This window comes from Pecten maximus, chromosome 8, assembly GCF_902652985.1.
Source record: "Pecten maximus chromosome 8, xPecMax1.1, whole genome shotgun sequence".
NCBI lineage: Eukaryota > Metazoa > Mollusca > Bivalvia > Pectinida > Pectinidae > Pecten > Pecten maximus.
The window spans coordinates 20,073,075-20,097,167 of record NC_047022.1 but is presented as its reverse complement, the minus strand read 5'-3'; the positions used below and the strand labels follow the sequence as shown (position 1 = coordinate 20,097,167).

The 24,093-nt window shown below is 34.8% G+C and overlaps 2 protein-coding genes across 2 annotated transcripts in view; one reads left to right on the top strand and one right to left on the bottom strand.

Moving 5' to 3' along the window:
- Positions 1-3,722: 3,722 nt before the first annotated feature.
- LOC117332079 lies at positions 3,723-5,694 on the bottom strand. The gene is made up of 2 exons (XM_033890966.1): positions 5,540-5,694; positions 3,723-4,119 (listed from the first exon to the last, which is right to left on the bottom strand). The coding sequence occupies exons 1-2, from the start codon at positions 5,607-5,609 to the stop codon at positions 3,809-3,811; spliced, it is 381 nt and encodes a 126-aa protein (XP_033746857.1). The 5' UTR covers positions 5,610-5,694; the 3' UTR covers positions 3,723-3,808.
- A 12,175-nt stretch (positions 5,695-17,869) lies between these two features.
- Positions 17,870-24,093, top strand: part of LOC117332716 (melatonin receptor type 1B-like) — a 29,513-nt gene continuing 23,289 nt past the window's right edge. The window contains exon 1 of the mRNA XM_033891725.1: positions 17,870-18,452. Coding sequence (XP_033747616.1) covers positions 18,273-18,452 — 180 coding nt within the window. The 5' untranslated portion in view covers positions 17,870-18,272. The remainder of the gene's footprint in view (positions 18,453-24,093) is intronic.

The window sequence follows — 24,093 nt, the reverse complement described above, 5'->3', positions numbered from 1 at the left end:
GGTGTCTTCCCACTCAGCCAACATATCCTATTTTAACATTGGGGGTAGGAACAAAAGAGAACAATAGGCACTAATTACAGGTAAGTTATAGCCTGTTTTGGAGAAGTAATTGATTCTCAGGTTACCTGTGTTACCTGTGTTACCTGTATTACCTTGGCTATATACTGTTAACAGTTTGTAGATAATGTATACTAAATATATATATATATCACAAATACTTTTATATAATAACTCAATTTTTCATATATTAGTGAAAATAATGCATTTTTCTATATCTTTCATCGTTATAAATTTCACACTTTATAATAATTATTATGTTTTATTATAAATAAAACAGAAAATACATTTGTTCAATTTTAACCTTTACATTGAAAGGGCACATTATCAATACGTTTAAGTCAACGTTACCTGTTTCATTGTGATATATAACAGGTATATGTAATGTACTTAAGAGAAAACGATTCAAAACAAAACACTTTAAATGGCATTTTAATAGTTCAAGTAAAACAATTTAAATAATGTATCATCATGAAACTGATTGAATAATAAAGCACAACTCAGACAATCCTAGAAATCACGGATAAAGTTCACAATATCACCATAGTCACTGTTTAATCATATCGGCGGTTCTCATATATGCAGTCTTCACATGCGAAATTATTCACGTAATAAATAGTTCAACCTTATTATTACAAAGAAGCACTAGTCTATATAATTGTCACTTCCTTTAACACGAGTATATGGTTATCATAACCCTTGCAAGTTCAAGTTACTTTATAAAATTGAATGTTAAATTACACTTGTACATGTAGATAATGTTTAGAATACACAAGTTCCATTTCTCAAAGTATATCATAATCACTTAGGTCCCTTTATGAAATTGAATGTTAATGTTCAGGAAACACAAGTATATGATACACGAGTATATAATTGTCATTATCCTGGATTTAATACTCCAAGTGGATAAGATGTGAAGCTGCATCAGCATACGCAGTCACATCCATCGTGTTGTTTCGTAGTCTCATCTTGAGAGTCTGGAGTTTCCAGTTGGCGATTTTTCCTCCTCTTTGTGCATGGTTTACCTCCAGCTTGATACTCTATCATTCTCCAAGAAATCAACCCTAATCTGGGCATTTGTCATTGCAATCTATAATCTAAATGTTTTGACTACATATCATTGAAGTTTGTGCCGTTCACTCTTTATGTGATTATAACAAAATGCACCTTTTTTTTTTGAAACAATACCTCAATTAATAAGAATTAGTTGCTTTGATATTATAACATAGTAATCATATCTAATTGAAAGGGGAAAAAACAAGAAAAAAATGCTGGAAATTACACTGTATATCATTGTCACCTGTATATGGTGCATTTTTAATTATGAAATATTTTTCCATAACTTCATTTTTAAAGTGTTGTGTAATATCATTATTACTATATGTAATAAATTATCACTATATGTATTCTGTTATTAATACGTACATATGAATGTATATTTTTAAAGGTATTCTTAAACATTTTCTTCACTTTTATTGTTAGTCACATTTGAGTCCCATGTATACCTATACTGAAACAGACTATACCTACATTTTCCACGGGTAAACTCAGGTAATGTTTATTTAGCAAAAACAACATGTTGGCTGAGTGGGAATGAACCGTTACGACGACCCCGTTCCGACCGCACGGCTTTCCTCCGGATACCCCTGTTCCCTCATAGACTAATAACCTGCAGGCTACCATCCGTATCAAAACGATTGCGTGATTTTAGTTTGAAAATAAATTAAGTTATATATTAATGTTAATATTAGGTATACCTTAGATACCTTAAACAGTGTAATACACTCGACACCTGGTATGTATGCACCTTAATGAACATACATACGCCACGTATACACTCCTTTAAACTAGTAGTTTAGTTATCCAACTAATTATCATTTTAGGAATCTGGGGTTGCCTTGATTTGGAATTGCTTTACCTTACGAATGTTTTCGGTGAAGTATAGGACGCTACTGCTTATATACACCTGGTCGTACTTATTTCCCCTCGTACTTTGTATGTGTCTTCATGAAAATCCTGTTTTTTGTTGTTGTTTTTTTTTTTTTTTTTTTTTTTATTGATTACGAGCTAGAATTGGTTGTGAACTAGAACTTACGACGGTATTCTAGACACAAATTATGGGACAGTGAAACTCGGGGACTGATGGTCCTGCAGACCAGGAGATTGATTTAATCACTCAACGACATTAACAGATAGTTTTCTAAAATATACATGTATTAAATTTTACCAGTGAATTATCAATTTCATAAAAAACAACGTATTACTACTTTTATTTCTCTCAATTTCGCACTACTAATATCGGGAATATCCACCATGTGAAGACTATTCACATTTTTGCATTAAGGCGACTGGAGCATTTAAAACATACTCATCAATACTTAAACAAAATCACTAGTAATTAGTTAAGAATTTGATATTACATGTATCACTGGTCGTGTTTTAACTTTTAGTAGTGACCAATCAGAACGCTGGTCATGTTTTAACTTTTGGTATTGACCAATCAAAATGGGGCTTTCCTTTCACCAAATGGGAATCCGCCAAGTTTTCTGTTTATATGCCAATGAAATAAGGTTAATAATCGGCTGGTTTGCTGCACATATGATGTAAAATTGTGTGTGTTTCTATAAATGCACAATTGACTTTAGTTTGATAAACACAACGTTCTAGATACAATAATGAAACATTCCGAATGACTCTCTCTTCTTGTCAACTGTAGCGTTGTTGTAATTGGAATATATGCAAGCTATGCAAACAGCTGATTTTATGCCGTAACACATTTTTTTTATTTTTTTTTTGTAATTTTATTCTGTTTGGGTTATGTCCCTTTATGGGGCCTTTGTATCCCGTTTGGGGCCCCAGAGCATACATCACCAGCTGTTCGCTGATTGGCTGTTTACTTTTCTTCACTTGGAAAACAAAATCATCATCGCCATTTTGTTTTAACGCATCTAGCGCTAAATCTTAAAATTAAGCTATTTTGAAGCCCACCCTCATTCCACCCTTATATAAGTAATACGGTTTTGTGTAATTCTGTCGAATATCCACCTAATGATGTAAATTGTCATACCATTTGTGTTTTGTTCTAATACTGGCGTATATTATGTTGAATGTTCCCAGACACAATTACTGTACATTAATTTGACGTCGAGATGGTGATCCTACATCATTTCCTTTGTTCCCAGACACCATTACTGTACATTAATTTGACGTCGAGATGGTGATCTTACATCATTTCCTTTGTTCCCAGACACCATTACTGTACATTAATTTGACGCCCAGATGGTGACCCTACATCATTTACTTTGTTCCCAGACACCATTACTGTACATCAATTGGACCTCCAGATGGTGACCCTACATCTTTAAAATATCCTTTGTTCTATAATAAATTGTCATCTTGTATAAGATGGCCTTTACAATTCTATCATTGGTTTTAGTTTTATGTGGAGCATGCATAAATTATTCTACAGATTTCCGCACGTTTTGAAGGATATGTTTTGATTTCAAAATAAAATAATTAGAAAATTTGAATATATACTGTAGTTCACCCATATGACAGAATATACAGATAGTGTTCAATCGTGTCTAGGTATTCACCATTCAATTTCATCTATATACCAAGACAGTTTTAGTAAATCTGACAGAGAATGCAACGACAAGTAAATATTGACGTTGTAGTGGTAAAGGCAGTAATGAATATCTTTATTAATGCAACATTTTAACATCATACAGTAACTCGCGTGTTTTATTCTTTATCCAATAGGTGGTGGCGCCAATGTGGTACCTTCCGTGGTGGGTAATGAAGGCCCTCTGGTACTTTTCGGGTCAGGTGGTGCTCTGGTAGTGAATGGTGGCGGGGATTTCGTTGAGAACATGGTAGTGCTCGTGGGCGGAGCCGGAGTTGGATATTTTTGACGACGAGACCTGTTACCACGCGCACAATTTCCTAGATAAATTTCACCAGTAGATGGCGTCAGGAGACAAACGCACGTGACACGTGTGGAGATGTGTACTTCATCACCAATCAAATATTCGCGTCCATTATTAATGCACGTACGTGTATCTGAAATAATATAATATTTGTACACATCGAAATTATAACAGTTGTAAAAATATGGTCTATGATATATTCTTGTTCACACTCTAAATTAGATCTGGTATTATCATCTAAAATATATTAAATCAACTCGTTTCATTTTGACCCACATGTCTGGTCAATTCCAGTGAACATCGCTCATAGCCTTCTACTGATTACACACTTATAAATAACCAATCTTTAATATATACATTGTCCAATAAATAATTCGTGAAGTAGTAATAACGACAGTACAGAGTAGTAAATTGCCAAATTTTCGAGGCGATCTGCCCCCTTATCAAGACACAAGTGAACTACAAACGATCACATATAGACATAGAACATGGAACAGTTACACAAATTTTGTGGTTAAAGAACGAGAAATATCGTTTTGTTTTTGAAAACGATCGCCTCGGTGGATAATTACTTCGCCGAGGGCTTATTATAATTAATTAGAAAACATCTTAGGTGGTTAACAGATGGTAAAAGTATATAAATAGATAAATTAATGAATAATATAACTAAAAGGTTTAACAAAATTGTCCAATAAGTATATATGATTAAAGCAAGTCACCAGTACTCATTAAGTGTACAGCAAGAATGTCAAACATCCACATGGAAAAGATAAGTAAACAATATGTTGATAACTATTACGGCTTAATATATCACTGTCAATATGTACTGTACAAAATACACATAACCACGAGTAACCGAAACAAATCGTAATTAATCACGAACGGCAGAGCTGGTGAGTCATCCGGGTAACTGAATATTCCGATCATAATTATGTGGTATCTATACTTTTTTAAACTGTCCTAGTCGTTCTTCGTCCTGTTCCAATTCGATATTTTTGCATGTGAGATATTTCAAGGCGCATGAAATATAATGTGGATGTCAAAGTGACATGCAGGGTAACGGTAAACATGGGGGAAATAAGTATACCAGCAGAGACACATTTAACATGAACTGATTAGCCTATTATTTTTGTCTCAAGGCAACCATTGTTTCACCACCCCTTGAAATCAACAAAAACAACGTTCAATATTTTTCTATCTTAAATAGCTGTTGGAAAAGGGAAATTTACGAAATAAGAGTATTTGTTTTTCGAGAATTCATGAAAAAAATATAAAAATATAACAAAAAAATGATGGAATAGTAATAGTATATATATTATTTTCATTGATTATTATTTATGTTTTGTTTGGCTAAGTGTATTTTTGTTCATTGTTTTTACATTGTTTTATAGCCTTAAAACAAATGAAGTCATTACTGAGTAAAGGAATATTGATAATGATCAAGGTGTAAATATGATATGGTCATGACCCACTTTCACAATGGTGCCCTACCATATGACAGGATCATCTTGAGATCGTGACTAAAGTTGTTTTGCTAGACTCTATCTTCTTACCTGGTAAAATGTATCCAACACTCCCTAACACTAGCTCCAAACACACCAGTAACGTCAAAAAGTCTCTCATTTTGTTCTGACTTTGATAATACGACAACAGTTTTATAGTTGTTTCAACCCCACTAGAGGGATTGGAGAGTTGGACTCATGGTTCCTTATCTAGATCCGTCTTAACCGATCTGGGGCCACATAAAGGATATATTCAAAACTATTGTAAGGTGGGGCCACTGAGTATTGTTACAAATAACTACTATTATCTTAAAAGATAGTGGGCAGTAATGAAATCGTGCATAATCACAATAGGCCAAATTACCAGACATTTAATTTAATGAAATTTATCAATTGATTTCTTTCTGAATCATTCATTTAATATTAACATCCATCTTTGTATCACAGCTTGTAAATCGGGTTAAAGGTATAATGCTTTGAATATAGTTCCTGTATATTAGTTATATGAGGGACGAACTAATTAAATTAAGGGTTAACTGTAATATTTTTTTTACGTTATTGAGCAATAACACAAAAAAACTGGGGTGTTCTCTTTTCATAAACCGAAGACGCGGTTTATGAAAAGAGTACACCCCAGTTTTTTGTGTTATTGCTCAATAACGTAAAAAAAATATTACAGTTAACCCTTATAATTTAATTAACAACGATAAGAAACATTTTCATTAAGTTTAACATGTTTATTTTGCTCCAGATATTTAAAAACGCATCGATAAATACAAAATCCCGTGAACAACGATTACTCCGCTGACGTCACAGTTTATTTTTTTATGTTATGAGATGATAACGTAATTTTTGAGCCAATGAAAATGCTTGTTACAAGCAAAATTAAATTATGAACAGATAACAATTAAAATAAATAGATAAATAAATAAATGTCTTCAAAAACAGACTACTGGTTATGGGAAACAAAAATCATTTAAACCTTATACTTGATCAATAAAATAAAGTGTTGTGAGGTATTTTTATCTAATCTTTATGTCGACTCAGTGAGTTTTATCCGTTAAGTTCCCGAGTTATCTTTCCTAGTGCTACAGGGTGCACGTCTAGCTTTGTTTACTAGTATCAACAAGGCTCGTGTTTGTCAACTTGTCCCTCGGGTTGAGATTCCCCCTCTCAACACCAAGGAGTGAAATATTCTGTTACTCTCGCCAAGACGGGATATAAGACATTCACAACATCTGTATGACATATCGTTTTAAAACTTGAATACATAAGAGGGCCAACAGTATTAGAGAATATTAGGACCTAACATTGGTCTGGTCCTTGGACAGGGATATCTCAACCCGAGTGGAAGTGCTCTTACACAAAGGTTGAGATATCCTTGTTCGAGGAACAGGCCCATGTTTGATTATTTTTCTCACATATTTACAATGCTCCTTGGTATGTGCGTCAAAATTGACGACGTATTCATTAACGACATGGTTACTCAACGTAAAATGATGACGTTACGTCATTGTGATCAGCGTCATATAGCGCGTGCCAGCTGTCATTAACTCCTGTGCGAGATCTATTTTTCTCTTTCCTTTGACAGTTATATCCGCAGTTCCACCGTTTTGAGATTCCCTTATCTCACCCTAGGGAAAAGACAAGCTGTACGTGCTCTTTGCACGTTCTCAACAACATTTGGAAACGTCAACAATACCATGACGTCACGCCGACAATACAATGACGTCACGCAGACAATACAATACCGTCATGCCGACAATAAAAAACGTCACATCAACATTGATGTAATGCCCATATTTGATATATAAGAGGGTAAGTCGGGTAAGAGAAAATCATTCACCCCATGGAAGTGAGACAGGGGAATCTCATCCCTCGGGGATAATTAAGTTGCAAAAAACACTCGGCAAGCCTCATGTTTGCCAACTTTAGGATATTCACCCTCGGAATAAGATTCCCTTGTCTCAGGATGGGAGTGAAAGGTTCTATTTGTATTTTCCCTAACAACCCAGGGATCACCCTGTTAGTATATGAATGATTCACCACCTTGGTAAAAATTGTTTGTCAACTTATGAAACATTCACCTCCAGTCTGGAGGTGGAAGAGTTTAATAGTCTTCCATTACCATGATAAGGTTACAATATAAATATTTTCAGCGACAGGGAATGTTCAGTAAAAGCCGATAAGTCATTGACCATTGAAACATTATACTGCTAGTACATAGACTATCACCTATCGGTGTGTTGACTTCCGGGTTGTGTTGAATTATACTAAGAGCACGCTAAATTCGGGATTTTGAGATATCGATATTGTTTGGTTGGTTACAATGGCGAACCATTAAAACATGAAAAAAAAACAATTGTAATGATAATAAAATTGAAAAAGGAGGAAGAACGATTGGGAACATTTATGAAAAAATCATCTTCGTGAATTGTTATACCGTATCGCACAGAGTGTCCGTTGTTAACGTTGTCGATAAGAAACAACAAAGCCAACATCAACGAATTAACTTTATAAATTAATTTTGAATCGTTCTATGGATTTTGAGTTAGAGAAACTTTTTCGTTTGAATTTCGGTATTCTCTGTTGATTTATAATTTTAAACAACATAGCAAAAAAAGAGTTACCCAATATGATATCAACTTTACGGAATTTACTATCGTCAAACAACGACAGTTTTCTAATAATATAAAAAGAAATCTCTTGGTAACACAATATATGGAATTTACCATCATCAAACAACAGCAACATGACCATGAATGAACATTTATCCTTTAAAAGAAATGTACCTCAAAAATAAACAAGAATAAAGAATACATTACTACCAAGTAGCTTAGACTACAAATGATATACATACCTGGTCGTTTTCATTCCGTATCAAATTTATATGTGAAGATTATTACATTTCTGAGTCAATGCACCTCTAATTCGATATTTTAACATAGCTTTAGGCCCAGTATGATTTTCCTGACCTAGCATATCTGACGAACCCTAAAATGATGCATGAAGCTGTATTATGCAGTTCTATATTCAATATTCTATAGTAACTGAACCTGTTATGAATTCATATTTGAAGATGATACTCACTAATATATTTTTTTTACAATCATGTAATAGCATAACTCATAATAATGTATTTATTCATTATGGTATATGTCAAGATGACCAATCACGGCGCCTTATCATACCTGGTGAGGTTAAAGGTCAACCCTCGTGTCCGCTGTACTGTTGTTGTGTCTGTGATTCAGACAAGTCCAGATGTCCATTCTCACGCCGACACGGTCGTATTAGATCAAATCGTGGGCTTACATCGCCATAAATGTAGAAACCCCTGGTAAAAAACAAATATGCAATTACGTAATATATCCATATATATTTCCAACATTCACGATAAGAAATATAAGTACATTTAATGGCCGATTTCTAATGCGTTTAGTCAGTACATTTGTATATGATAGTTATTTTGCTGAGAGCATCGTACATCAATTTCGATTTGCTCAATTGCTACTTATGTTCCTGAAATGGTTATGAAATAATCGGCATTTCATGGAAGTCAAATTTGCTAACAATGAATTCTTGGCAATTTGTGCAATTATATTTAATCACGAAGGAGTAGTGATAGCATGGTCCAGTTGTTATTGCTGTATATGATGTTTAATGACTGAATTGATTGATAACCCCCCACCACCACCCCGCCCTACCCCTTTCCCATTATTTCTGTTTTTCTCTTCTTTTACATTATCTTGAAAAAATCACAATATTCCATTGTCAAGTCGCATGTCGACTTCAACACTTATTGGCATGGCGTGTAGATTTTGTTCTGACAATCCTGGTTCTCACTTGGAGAACGCGACCTTGACTGAAGTTGACTTGTAGTGTGTTACTAGATGCCATTGTACTGCGTATTGATGGCTGTTGTCTGGCAATTATGGGCAGAGATTTCACGAGCGAATATAAGTAATCTAGGACAGTTTCATTTACTTTTAGATATGTCTGTATTATTCTTTTCTTTATGATGTGTCGTTATTGAATTCAGAGTATGAATTTGACTTAAACTAACAATTGTTGAACACTTTGGTATTGATTTTACTGCGTAAAAGACATTAAAACATGCATACAAGATAACTGACATAGTAAAATATTCGTTCGTTTAATCTTAGATCAGTTTTCATTTCAATTCCAGATACTATTAATCTAGCGGTTAAGATTCCTGGTACCTTATTTTCATTAATGAACAGTTATGCCTAGTCTGTTTCGACATCGAGACGCATATTAATATGAAAAAATTCGGGACAGATTTGAGTGTGACAAGGAATACAGTTCAGATGAAAGAAAAAAAATAGTTGTTAATGGGGGGGGGGGGGGGGGGGGGGGGAACTTCCCCTGTGATAAAATAATCTCTTGAGAGCATGACAATGACATGTATATAGTCGTCGTTTTATAATTTGTAAATATTCACACCACGAATAACGGTATTACATTTGAAATCATTTGACAAATTAGCGTATCTTGTCTCTTCTTTTTTGAAAGCTTTCTTCTTCCTAATGTCTCCGTTGACCTTGGCCTTTATTTGAGGGTTCGCCCCTGATGGAAGGCTTTGGGTTTTTTCCCCTGGCCGAGACATACCAGAGTCTTTAATCAAAGTACTGGAAGTATTGTAAACGAACATTATTGTTTAATGCAAAATCAGTAATCTTCTAAGTTTAAAGTCGATAAATTTACTGATATTGGTTTAGGAATTAATTGCAAATTATTTGAAATGTTTGCAGCTGTTCTGATATGATTGAACACATGCATATTTCTGTAAGGTCCTGATTGAAATTGGAAGTTTATTGATCTATCTTGGATGGATGAAAATAAAATATGTCTTCTTTCTTTCGGGAAGCCATCATCAGTTATAATACAGCCAGGACTCTGTGACCTTATTGATGCCAACTTCTAATATGCACTAAATTTAGGCTAGTTCCATCGTTAGTTTAGCATATTTCAACTTAATATGATGAAACACACATAAAGAACTACTGAAAACCAAAACCAGAGCTACTAATCAAGGCCCGGATTAGGAATGTATCCTATTGAAACTGTACTCAAGCATGTATGGTACTTCAAAACAAAAAACTTGACTCCTTTTGTTCAGGAATCATTTGATGTTAATAAATCTTTATATGAGAAGATATACTTCTGGTATAATTACAGCATTGTACACAATGTGATAAAGAATAACAACCATATAAAGACTATCTTCATCAAATAATTCAGCAAACAGGAAAAGAAAACTTCAAGCTTCATTTTCAACTTCAAACTGATAAAGGTTACAGTCCATTCGATGGGATGACACATTCCCTATTTATTGTCCCTTTCCAATGTTGATCACCCAATCATAGTGAACCACACACAGTTCAGCAATGTAATTGCACAAATCACATCCTTTATGTGGAGAGAACAGTTTTCGGGGTGTTATAAGATTCCATAACTGTATGCAAATTTGTGAATCATTCCATATCTATATCTATATATATACCGTTCGTGTATATATTTACACATATCAAAATTGGAATGACACAGGAGATTTGCAAGTTTAAGTTCACCATCAGTCATGGGAGGTTTACGTAAAATGTTATATTTACCGGGGTAATTAGTAATATTGATTATATATTTATCAAGCTCTATTCTGTACTTTCTACCAGTGCTTATATTAGAGAATGGACACAATTATATGTTCTCCAATGTCAAAATTAACCATATGTAAAATATTAGGGGTTTATTTGACCGAGACGTATTTAAAATGTTTGTAATCATTCGCCATTCGAGGCCTGATTGCCGTCATATTTTAATTACCAAAATGGACCTGAAAGCAATATTTTAAAAAAGAGAATGATCTGTGACTTGAATATTTCATAAAAATAAGTTAATACATCGTTTATTCACTTCATTCAGATCTTCAGACACCACATAATTTGTGAAGTCATATATAGAAATATATGAACCATTTTGTTATTGATTAATAGTTCACACAAGTAAGCACTAGATGTAAGCAGTAAGTATATGTACCGCTATCTACTGGCATGACTTTGAGTACAATAGACTACACTCGCTTTGTGGATATTGACAGGATAACATATATTTACATACTAATTCAATTTTAGAATTGTAACTGAAATCTTGCAACAGCATGGCACAAATAGTCATCTGAACATTTGTTGTATATTGAAAAAATATTTAAGGTAAATATTAACTCATTTGCTTGACTTAAATTTTCAGTTTATCAATTCATCGATTACTCTGTGTTTGAAGTATGGTGTAGTGAGAATTTCAAGTCTTGATTATGACTTGATGAAAATTCTAAATTAACAAATTATTAAAATGAATTTGTTTGAAAAATAACACAAGTTCCACAGCAATATTATATAGAGTATCAATCACAATATATCAGAAGTTATCAAACTACAGATAACAATTAACGAATGAATATCAAATTAAGTGAATATCACAAGTATTTTTGCATTTGTTTTTAGATAATCCGGATTTCCGTCTTTAAAAAAAATACCTAGTAGACGTAGTGCATAGTAAACGTAGCCATGTAACAGCTGATTTTAATCAGATATAACTTAACATGAACTTAACACCGTCACAGAAGTTCGTCGCAATCGAAAATTTGGTCGTGAATTCTGTATTTTGCAAATTATTTCAAAATACTTTCAGGTAAAAGAAAACAAAAATTCTCGTAAAAATATCGATTTTGGGTCGACTATCGGCCATTTCGGTAATTCAACTCCAACGACAATCGGGCCGCGATTCGCAAATGAATAATTAATTTAAAATTCGGTCAAATAAACCTCTAATATTTTATATATGATACAATCAGGCATTGCAGAACATATATTTTGGTCAATCCTCTGAAAATAATGCCAATTTATATTACATTAAGCCCGATTTTTCTTCGTTTCGGTATTTCCAAGTCTGCTTCACGTGTGGTCCGTTTCAGTAAATATTCTCGTCTTTGCCGAAATAAAAACAAGCTATATAATTGTTCATTTTAAACATGACAACAACTGTCAACCACACGTATCCAAAAATGTTATTGTTGATATCATCTGAATATTGCCGTAGTTATCTGTCACTTCGATTGTAAACCCCATGCCAACGTGAAGGAAGAATCGACCAATCAAATTGGTTTATTTTTCATTTCCGTAAATCTTGCAGTTACCTCCCTTACAACAGTAAATACGTTCCAAGTATCGCCTACAACAAGCAATCCCGTGCACATAGCAAGATATTATCATTTGCATTTGATTTATTGGGTCATTTTCGTCAAAGGAAAATGGTATATGGAAATCGATGACAATTTTAACGCTATGACCAGTCACCCTGACCACAAATACCACCTAATTGTAAGCCTATACATATGTACAGTTCTTTCTCGCAAACACGTACAGTAACTACAGTAAAGTATGATACAATGTATCGTCTCGTATGCCGTCATTGATATATTTCTTTCTCTAAATTATAGAAATACACACCTAGTTGATAATGATGTAACATTCTAGAATATATATATTACACATTTAAGTAAATCGCGGACAAATTTGCAGACCTATGCTATAATGTCAGCCGTTTTGGAAAGAACACGGAAGAGCAAAACTTTCTAAACATCCGGAGACGAATGCGCCTGCGCAATAGTTGTTTACATAAATATATTGACCTGGACCGGAGTTATCGCAAAGTTCAGGTTCATTTAGTCTTCACATTTCGCTAGCGTTATGCATTTCTCAAATCGTATGCATCTTGAAAACACCTACTGAATACATTTCAACCTTTTCGGTAAAACTACTATATAAAACGAAGATGTTTTTGCAAGTAAGTTATTTGAAGCGTAAGGCAATGGGGGCAGCCATATTTCATTGAAACAGACAGTAGATGGCGTATTGGTGAATGTGGCTACCATATATGGTTATATTTCTCAGTCCAGTTCTTGATCACAATAACCGAACATTAATGTTCGTTTAAAAATGGTAGTTGCTACTCCTGCTTAGCGCTCAGCATATTAGGAGTGGGACGACTAGTTCGCCCGTTGTCGGTATAATGTGACCGGGTGGGGTGTCCTGTTGGGTGTCTTCGGCAGTATGCTTCAGTAAGATAGCACTATAAATCTGCAAAAGTTCCGGCCTATCATAAGGAGACTTAACACAAACATACCGCAGCCTCCCAAAACACACATACGCACTCACCACACGCATGCATATCGCACGCACGGAAGGCCGTCCTTAAATGACCTTAGCTCTTGATAGGACGTTAAACAAATAAAACAAAACCAAACCAAAGTCTCGTCGTCGTGGAAACCACATATTTTGTCTTTGGATCAAGCACTTAGATGATTGTTTAAACATCTGATATGTAGAATTGTGGTAAGACATTACCATTAGGGTCGCCGTGGCCGAGTGGTTAAGGTGTCCCGACACTTTATCACTAGCCCTCCACCTCGTGGTCGCGACATCGAAACCCTTTTTGGGCAGTTGTCAGGTACTGACCGTAGGTCGGTGGTTTTTCTCCGGGTACTCCGGCTTTCCTCCACCTCGAAATCTTGGCACGACATTAAATGACCCTGGCTGTTAATAGGACGTTAAACATAATAAACCAAACCAAAGTTTATTACCATATCTATCCTCAAATAAGCCCCCTCCCCTAGTGTAAAAGTTTATTACCATATACATCCTCAAATAAGCCCCCTCCCCTAGTGTAAAAGTTTATTACCATATACATCCTCAAATAAGCCCCCTCCCCTAGTGTAAAAGTTTATTACCATATACATCCTCAAATAAGCCCCCTCCCCTAAAGTAAAAGTTAATTACCATATACATCCTCAAATAAGCCCCTCCCCTAAGGTAAAAGTTTAGTACCATATTTATCCTCAAATAAGCCCCTTCCCCTAAGGTAAAAGTTTAGTACCATATTTATCCTCAAATAGGCTCCCTCCCCCAGTGTAAAAGTGTTGGTTTTTCTCCGGGAACTCCGGATTTTCTCTACCTCCAAAACCTGGCGCGTCTTTAACGACCCTGGCTGTTAATAGGACGTTAAATAAAATAAAATAAACCAAATCATTACAAATCACCAAAATGGATGTCATCTTAATAACAGATCTTACTACATTATAGGATTTCATTCTATTTAGTTTACCCAGAGTTCTGTTATGTCGATCGCTGTATACATCTTAATTAACTAATTACGTCATAAATATATCTTCATAAGCTACTGTACTAAGTGCCTATATGTTCTGGAGATACATTTCACTCCGACTGCAGACAAGATTTCTGTATCTATCGCTAACCCCACGCCTGCTGTTAAAACTCCACCAACTAGTACAACTGCAGCGCAGAACATAGATATACATATGGTTTAAATGCATACCATATGTTTTATGGACGACCTTGATGAAATTTGGGAGTACGACTTTTTTTGCAAGATATTCCAATAAAGAATACATTGCCTACGAAACATAACACTGCCAATATGTTTGAAAATAGGTCATAGGGATAGAGCAACAATACAATTTTGCCCATGAACCAATTCTAATGATAAATGACAACCATAAAGCGTATCAACTTATTAGATACCATTTCATTGTGTTATCCGGAGAATCCACAATGCCATCACAGTATCGCTCTATCATATAAAAGACGTCAAAAGTATACCGTACTGGCTATTTGGAGGCATTATGGATATGACAATTAATAGTCTCCCGGGAAAGGAAGTAGCAAGAGAGTTATACATCCGTAATGGGGAAGCGACAATGTAATATGGCGCGTTAAGTACAGCCATAAAATTCTCCACTGTAGTGGAAGTTGTTACAATGGTATTGAATAATTTAGTATGAAATGTATTAGAATTTAATTTCTTCTGATAAACAGTGAAATGTATTAATGTCATGAAATTTCGTTTATGATAATTATCTGTTACCCTATTTCCCTAAATAAACACACTTATTTCAAGATACATTGTAGTGTTTTGCAATTGTCCTGTATCAAAAAGGACCAATGAGAAACAAATATTAGAGAATCAACATTCAACTTCATTCTCATGCACATTTCAAAGAACAAAAAAAAAAAAAAAAAAAAAAACAACAACAACAACAACAACAACAAACAAACAAACAAAAAAAGAAAGAAAAAACAAAACAAAAACAAAATGGTAGATAGATATCACTAGGTAGATTAACAGTACAAGTGACCTTATTGTTATCTATACGTCCGTTGATTTTTTCAGCTTTTGTCATTCATACGACCGTGAACAACACACTTTGTAATTGTACATATTCTTCAGAGGACATGAAATTTAACGTCCAAATTATTAATACGTCGTAGTGTTATTCACCTTTGTTTACATGCAGATATTGCTCAATAAACACTACATGTATTTGGTTAAGAAACAGCATTCACAAATAGAATTGTACAGGACGTAGGATTTTAAAGTTAATTAAAGTGGACATGGGAATGTGTTAATATAAGCAAAGATATTAATGAAGTTCGCTATATCGAGTTTCATTATGCGAGTTTTTTTATGTAGATACTAACCTAAATTCGAATTACTAAAGACGTTTTAAAGAGGTTTTTATTGATGAAGGACGTTGTATGCGGGCTTTTCTTACTAGGGACGTTATACGGAGGTTTTACTAACGAAAGATGTTATATGGAAAAGTTACTTAGAAAGGACGTTATTTAAGGATTAACATCCTTACTTACGAAGAATTTTTTATGGAGGTTTACTTACGAAAGGCGTCATATTTAGGTTTTACTAATTAAGTACTTTGCAGAAAGATTTTACTTACAAACAACGTTAAATAGAGGTTATATGTATCTTACGAAAGACGTTATGTGGACGTTTTACTTTCGAAAGACGTTATATAGAGGTTTTACTTTCTAAGGACGTTATTAAGAAGTTTTACTTACGAAGGACGTTGTATAGAGGTTTACTTACGAAGGACGTTGTATAGAGGTTTACTTACAAAGGACGTTATATTTAGGTTTTACTTACGAAAGGACGTTATATAGAGGTTTTACTTACGAAGGACGTTATATAGAGGTTTTTCTTAATAAGTACTTTACATTAAGGTTTTGTTTACGAAAGGACGTTATATAGAGGTTTTACTTATGAAAGGACGTTATATAGAGGTTTTACTTACGAAAGGACGTTATATAGAGGTTTTACTTACGAAAGGACGTTATATAGAGGTTTTACTTACGAAGGACGTTATATAGAGGTTTTACTTACGAAAGGACGTTATATAGAGGTTTTACTTACGAAAGGACGTTATATTGAGGTTTTACTTACGAAGGACGTTATATAGAGGTTTTACTTACGAAAGGACGTTAAATTTAGGTTTTACTTAATAAGTACTTTATATTAAGGTTTTACTTAGAAAGGATGTTATAGAGAGGTTTTACACTGGAGGGACGTTATATAGTGGTTTCATTAAATAAGTACGTTATATAGAGGTTTTACTTACGAAGGACGTTTTACAGAGGTTTCCTTACAAAGGATGTTATAGAGAGGTTTTACACTGGAGGGACGTTATATAGTGGTTTCATTAAATAAGTACGTTATATAGAGGTTTTACTTACGAAGGACGTTTTATAGAGGTTTCCTTACAAAGGATGTTATAGAGAGGTTTTACACAGGAGGGACGTTATATAGTGGTTTCATTAAATAAGTACGTTATATAGAGGTTTTACTTACGAAGGACGTTTTATAGAGGTCTCCTTACAAAGGATGTTATATGGAGGATTTACTCACGAAGGAATATGAATTTATATAAAACATTATATATGTAAATTTAAACTTTATCTTCATTATAACAATTGTAATTGAAATAAGTCATATAAACTTATATAAAACATTATATATAGATATCAAGGCTTTACTTAAGTACACAACCACTTGTTATACCCATTCATATGAAGTGAAGCCTTAGATAGCAGATTGTATCGATGTAAGCTTCAGAACTTAAAACCTGAGGTCACCTTGGCTGGTGTTGAGGACGACTTCGCGATGAAAAAGAGTTAGCACATTATCATATAGGTAACTTAAGCTTTCGCGTTAAAAACAGATATCTGGGTACATGTTCATATTTATAACGCTGTGCTATTTCCAAACATTCAAAGCTTACCGAAAAAAAAGAACAAAAAAACCCACTGAACATAATTAGGAACACATGATGTATATTTTAAACTCATGTTTAAAACAGTTTACATCGTGTTTTGAATCGGTTTTAAATTTCCGGATAACAACATCAACAACAACCACACATCCTCCATCAACACGCGTTAGGGGAGTTTAAGTCGGCCATGTTTGATTGAGTCAGTGCCTTGTGCTCCGTGTACTGTAAAAACAGGAAACTGAGTTAGTGTATTAGCCGGGCCGGTCCGGTGCAGACGTAGGATTCTGCCTCCCGTGGATTTGTGTGGTGTTTACCTTCCTCTGCTGAATGTTATCATCATTACTTCAACCCTGAAAATTCATGATTGGATTAGAACAGTTTAAAGTGTTTAAGATTCTAGAGGAATGTGTTATTAGCCAATGTAGATTTGTGTTAATTATTAGTTTTACCAACGGAACGACATCAATAACAAAGGATATGTAGTACTATGTGTGTTACGTAAACGGAATACTTATCACTTTTCAACACTTCATGTCTAAGCTGGCTTGTAATTTAAATTTCAAAACTTTTAATCAAGTTGTACAGACATAAATAGCGAGCCAGGAGGTTTTAACGGCACTAACAAACAACATGGACGTTCTAGCAATTTTCCGGAGTGATTGGGAACGTGCTCGTGAAATTCACGGAGAAAATTATACTGGAGAGGATATTTTCTACTGGAAACCCTTAGAAGAGAAACCCATTATTACTATTGCATTCTTAATATGCATTGTTCTTTCCATGCTTGTGGGTTTCGTCGGTAACATACTGGTAAGTACGAAGATCGCCGAGTGGTTCCTAATGATTTTGTTTTAGGGGACAAGGTTGTCTGTAATTTGGTGTGAAAAAGATATGTATCTTTAATTCATTTACATACAATTATATCTAGAAGTTTTTGTTTAATGTGACGTCACTTTATGATCAAATGATATACATGACGTCATGAAATGTATGACGTAATACGCGGAATGATTTGTCGCATTTTTAACATATCTTAGAATTTAAAAAGAATACCACGACTCTCTGGAATCTTTGAAAGAGCCCAAATGTGAATATTCCTAACGGTTAAGATCAATGTATAAAACACTTTAGGCAATATACTCGTCAATGGAGTTGCTATTACATTTATAAGGATATGTTGAAAGACTCCAAAAAGTCATAAACATTCACAATACTGTTGGCGATATATAGTATACTTGTGTGTAAACAGTCCGTGTTCAGCAGAACAATTTGAGGAATATGTTTGTATTTTTAAAACGATACACATTTTTTAAAGGGTTAGTAAACAACATATGTTTTAATGACGTACGCTTTGACCTATATTATAAACATTATTACATATCGCCGGTACTTGATGACCATTCGGTAGCTGCGGATGTGCACACTAAGGGGCAGTGAACCGGCTGACACCTTATTTCTGAAGATCAGAATCCAGCATTCTTTATAGTCTTTTTTTCTCATTGAATTCTCTTACAGACCACCAAGGCCATCAAAAATAAATATCTAAAAGCGTAACTTGAACTCAAAATGGATGACCATTTGATCAAACGAATTGTTTACATAGAAACTTAATGTAAAATTGAAAGAACAATAGGTAAACGACCAGACGCTCTGGAATGGTCAGCGTCTTTGCTTCATTACGGTGCCCAATGCGCTATCTGTGGCAAATCTCTTAATGTCACGTTTTCAATAAGAGAACAGGGACATGCTCACTATTTATATATATCAGGCATTATATTTTACTATATTCCTTTGTCATCCAGGAAGTTTTTTTTTTATATTCAGTTCCATCTAGTAACACCAAGTATGTCCCACGAACCGGATGACTCAATATATTTGTAACGTACATGCTTTGAAAACACGGACGGTTCAAACAAAAAATAGAATACTTTATATTTGAGCTTTGGTTTGCAATTGGATCATATAAGTGAAATATTTAAAGCTAGGACAGAAGGCTATTGTCTACATGGACACGTGTTTTTTAGTAATTACTTTTGATTACTAATTAATCTTAGTAAACTAAGGCATAATTAATTTTGTAATGATATCCACGATATAGAAAATTTCTAAATAATCATTAAGTTGTCTTATGAGTAAAGGCTTAGTTATATTGGTGTATAAGCTGCGGGTATTTCTGGCTAGGCGATCGCGCGCGATTGAGTGCCGTAAATCTTGAGTTCGAGGCCCGGTCAGGGCAAAAGTCAAAAAGTTGTCTTCCTTCGTCACTTGTGTTGCTAAGTTATATATAAACGCATATAGAAATTAATGTATTTTTATACCCCCGCAACGAAGTTAGGGGGGGGGGGGGGGGGGGGGGGGGTATACTGGAATCAGGTTGTCTGTCCGTCCGTCCGTCTGTCTATAGACACATTTTGTCCGGACAACTCCTCCTAAACCGATGGGCCAATTCCGATGAAACTTCACACAAATATTAATGATCATGTGTAGATGTGCATGCCACTTTTTTTTCAAAATTATGGTTGCTATGGCAACTGATCACTTTATTACTGGGTTATCTTAGTTAGCCTCTAATTAACAGTTCCAATTCACCATTGACATTGGCAGATTGCGGGGGTATTAGTCAGCCATCCTGGCGACAGTTCTAGTTTACATTTTCCTGTTTGAAATATAGAAACAATTGACACAGACGAAGTCTCGTTAAGCATTATCGCTTTTAGTATATAGTTTATACATTTTAATATACACACACACATATATATACATGTATACAGACTGTACATACTACATTTTGTACATGTAAGTACTTCCCAATCACCACGTGCACTTATATATCAATCATAACCGGTCAGTCAACATTGAGTGTTTACCCGGCCGTTGGATTAAAGGTCAAGAGCAGGATATATGTCGAGGAAGTATTCTATACATACGTGTTCATGGACATGTATATTCATCCGAAAGATAAATCAAATATATATACCAAAGCCTGATCTTGGTTGCCCCAATACTTTTTTGAACACATACACAGATACAAAATCGTAAAAATGACCAAGTTGGTAACTTTCCTTAGCTAATGTAATGATATTCATTAGATTTTCATTCAGGTTTAAGTTCAGGTTTAAATGTACATTTAGTTGTGTCAAGCTTTAAGACAGACAGGGAATCTAACAGTTTTTGTCTGCTAGTATAGAAATAATTGATACACGCCATGATTTGAACATATTTTATTGTTTAAACACAATTTGGCAGACGCTTTTAACAACTTATAAAAGCCCTCTCCATAAATATATATTACAAAGATTGTGATAGCGACACAGTATACTTATGATGATTTACAATGAAAGAATGGCCGGAGGAAAGACATGCTAATACATGGCACGTTCTAGCTACACATCCAACACACGTCTATTGTCCACAAAACAACAACAACAACAAAACAACAAACAAACAAACAATCCAACAAAAAAAAAAAAATGAAGACAAACCTTTCGTCGGGCAAATTCTGAACTTTGAAAGTTTCTTATCCGTTTGCCATGGATAAACCTGTAGATGATGTACCTATTATATGAACCTAATAACAGCACGTTAGTCTATCCAACATAAGTCCCCTCTCTGGAACATCATTAGTATTGCAAATAATTTATTACTAAATAATTGTATGGGGCCGCGGTGGCCGAGTGGTTAAGGTGTCCCGACACTTTAACACTAACCCTCCACCTCTGGGTTGCGAGTTCGACATCAACGTGGGGCAGTTGCCAGGTACTGACCGTAGGCCGGTGGTTTTTCTCCGGGTACTCCGGCATTCCTCCACCTCCAAAACCTGGCATGTCCTTAAATGACCCTGGCTGTTAATAGGACATTGAAGTGTCAAAGTAGCAGAACTATAAGGCATTAGTTTATCACAGTGTGTCCTGTCAATGAGATAGTTTATCACAGTGTGCCCTGTCAATGAAATAGTTTATCACAGTGTGCCCTGTCAATGAAATAGTTTATCACAGTGTGTCCTGTCAATGAGATAGTTTATCACAGTGTGTCCTGTCAATGAGATAGTTTATCACAGTGTGCCCTGTCAATGAAATAGTTTATCACAGTGTGTCCTGTCAATGAGATAGTTTATCACAGTGTGTCCTGTCAATGAAATAGTTTATCACAGTGTGTCCTGTCAATGAAATAGTTTATCACAGTGTGCCCTGTCAATGAAATAGTTTATCACAGTGTGTCTTGTCAATGAAATAGTTTCATCAGATAAAATTTCACTTTTAATTTTTTTCTTAATGTTCATCCCTCTAATGACGTATTTAGATGACCTTGACCCCTATCCGGGCTACACATGGCCACGGTAGGGCGTGTCTGTAAGGCTATGTCCTAGAGATATCCTCTGTACGGAAACACAGGTATTTGCCTCGTTAGTCAATACACCTAATATGTAATAATGATAAGATATACATGTATATTATACATTGGATGTATTGACAGACAAGGTAAGTGCCTGTGTACGGAAATAGGGGAAGTATACGTTTTAGAATGTATAATAATCACAGCAGTAAACTTCCAGAAACTTGTTGATATATTCCACTAATCTTAAGACACAGCAGTAATACATAACTAGCAATGTTAAAGTCACTATCAAATTATAGATCCTCAAAGTCATAATTATAACAACCGACAATACCGACATGCAAACGAAACCATAATCCTAACTCAAAGTCGATATGCGGGCAAAATACAAACAGGATATAGTTTTGCATGGAGACCATCGGAAATGTACAAGGAGAATACGACCAGATGTCCCGGAAGAGTAAGCGTGTTCTGATTCTAGTTCAAATTCTGGTTAAGTCACATCATCAGAAAGAGAACCGGTGGGTGACAACGGAACAACAAGGCGTAGAAACGAGAGTTTAATACGTGTGACTTTTAAAATGTAAACTTTATTTATTTTACTACTTTACAAAAATTGCAAAAAAAGTTATATCAACATATATCAATCACGCTTGTTGGCCCGAGAGTGTCCGGGGAACCCATGGGAAAACTCGCGTGGTCGGGCAGGTGACCACATACCATTTTACGTCCGATCGGGGAATCGAACCCCGGCCGCCTAGATGAAAGGTAAGCGTGCTACCATTGTGCCACCCGACCACGCCTGACTTACTTTATATCGCATGAGAGATATATTGTTTCCAAATGAAATTATGATGCCGGCCATAGCAAATACTATATTTAAATTATCTGATTGGTATTCTTACAGTCTATGTTATCTGTGTAAAATATAGTGAAAATATACCAAAAGTCTAATGGATCATCGTGAATGTATGATGTTAATTTGTACAGTGATTGCTGAACAAACTACAGTATCCTAAATCATGTCAAGAGAACATAACACAGAAAATATAGCAATGCTAAAAATAGATTATAAAGTCATACGAACAAAATTTATCGAAACAAAACGACAACTTATTTCTAAACATTTTCTTCCGGTTGGAAAGGATGGCTTATGTTAGGATTTTCTTAACACAGCCAGTGAATTGTGTTATGAAAATCCTCACATAAAAAAACGACAACTTTTCTCTTAGACGCCAAAGCGGTCACGTGACCCGTACAGCTTTAATAAGGACCGGTTAATCATAAAATTTGCCCTCTATCGGCCAACCACCAGAGCGCCTAATTGAAAGCATTACATCATTAAGTCTTTATGGAGTATAAATGACCAATAAATTGTTTCATTAATCAAATCGGCTGATATCGGCTTTCATCGTATGAAATGGTTAATCACAGCCGGACACATTGCGGAAAAAACAATTCCCGCTTCCAATTATTTTATAAATTGAAAGTAAACATATAAAATTGATTATTCATGTTATTTTGTGATGAGACTACGTATAATAAGTGTGGGCTACTATTAAAAATTGTCATCATCTCTTTGACGGATGTAAAAAATAATCTTAATTTCGACAGAGACCTATATACTAGTATATAGGTCTCTGATTTCGATAATGAGAAATAGACATATATTTTTTATGATACTAATTTTCATTGGAAAATATGCCAACTAAAGTATTTTGTGAGTACCGAGAGAAATGTTGTCATGGTAGCATAAGTGTGGTTTGTATATAATTCTATAAATTGATGGAAATACGATAGTTCGAATAGAATAGAATTTACAGATGACCATAACGCAATCGGAACACCTCGCCCCCGTGTTCGAACGCAATCGGAACACCTCGCCTCCGTCTGCGAACCTAGTTTCGGAGAAAATGACGAGGGGTTCCGATTGGTTCGAACGTAGTTTCGAAGAAAATGACGAGGGGTTCCGATTGGACCATAAATTTTCTAAGCATAGGTTTTCGTTAGTGTTAAGTTACCAAAGATCGCTTTGATTCTCTGAACATCAAATCTGGCCAACATTTCTGAAACAAGATAGTACTGTTATAGTGATAAGATACTCCTGGCAAGAGTT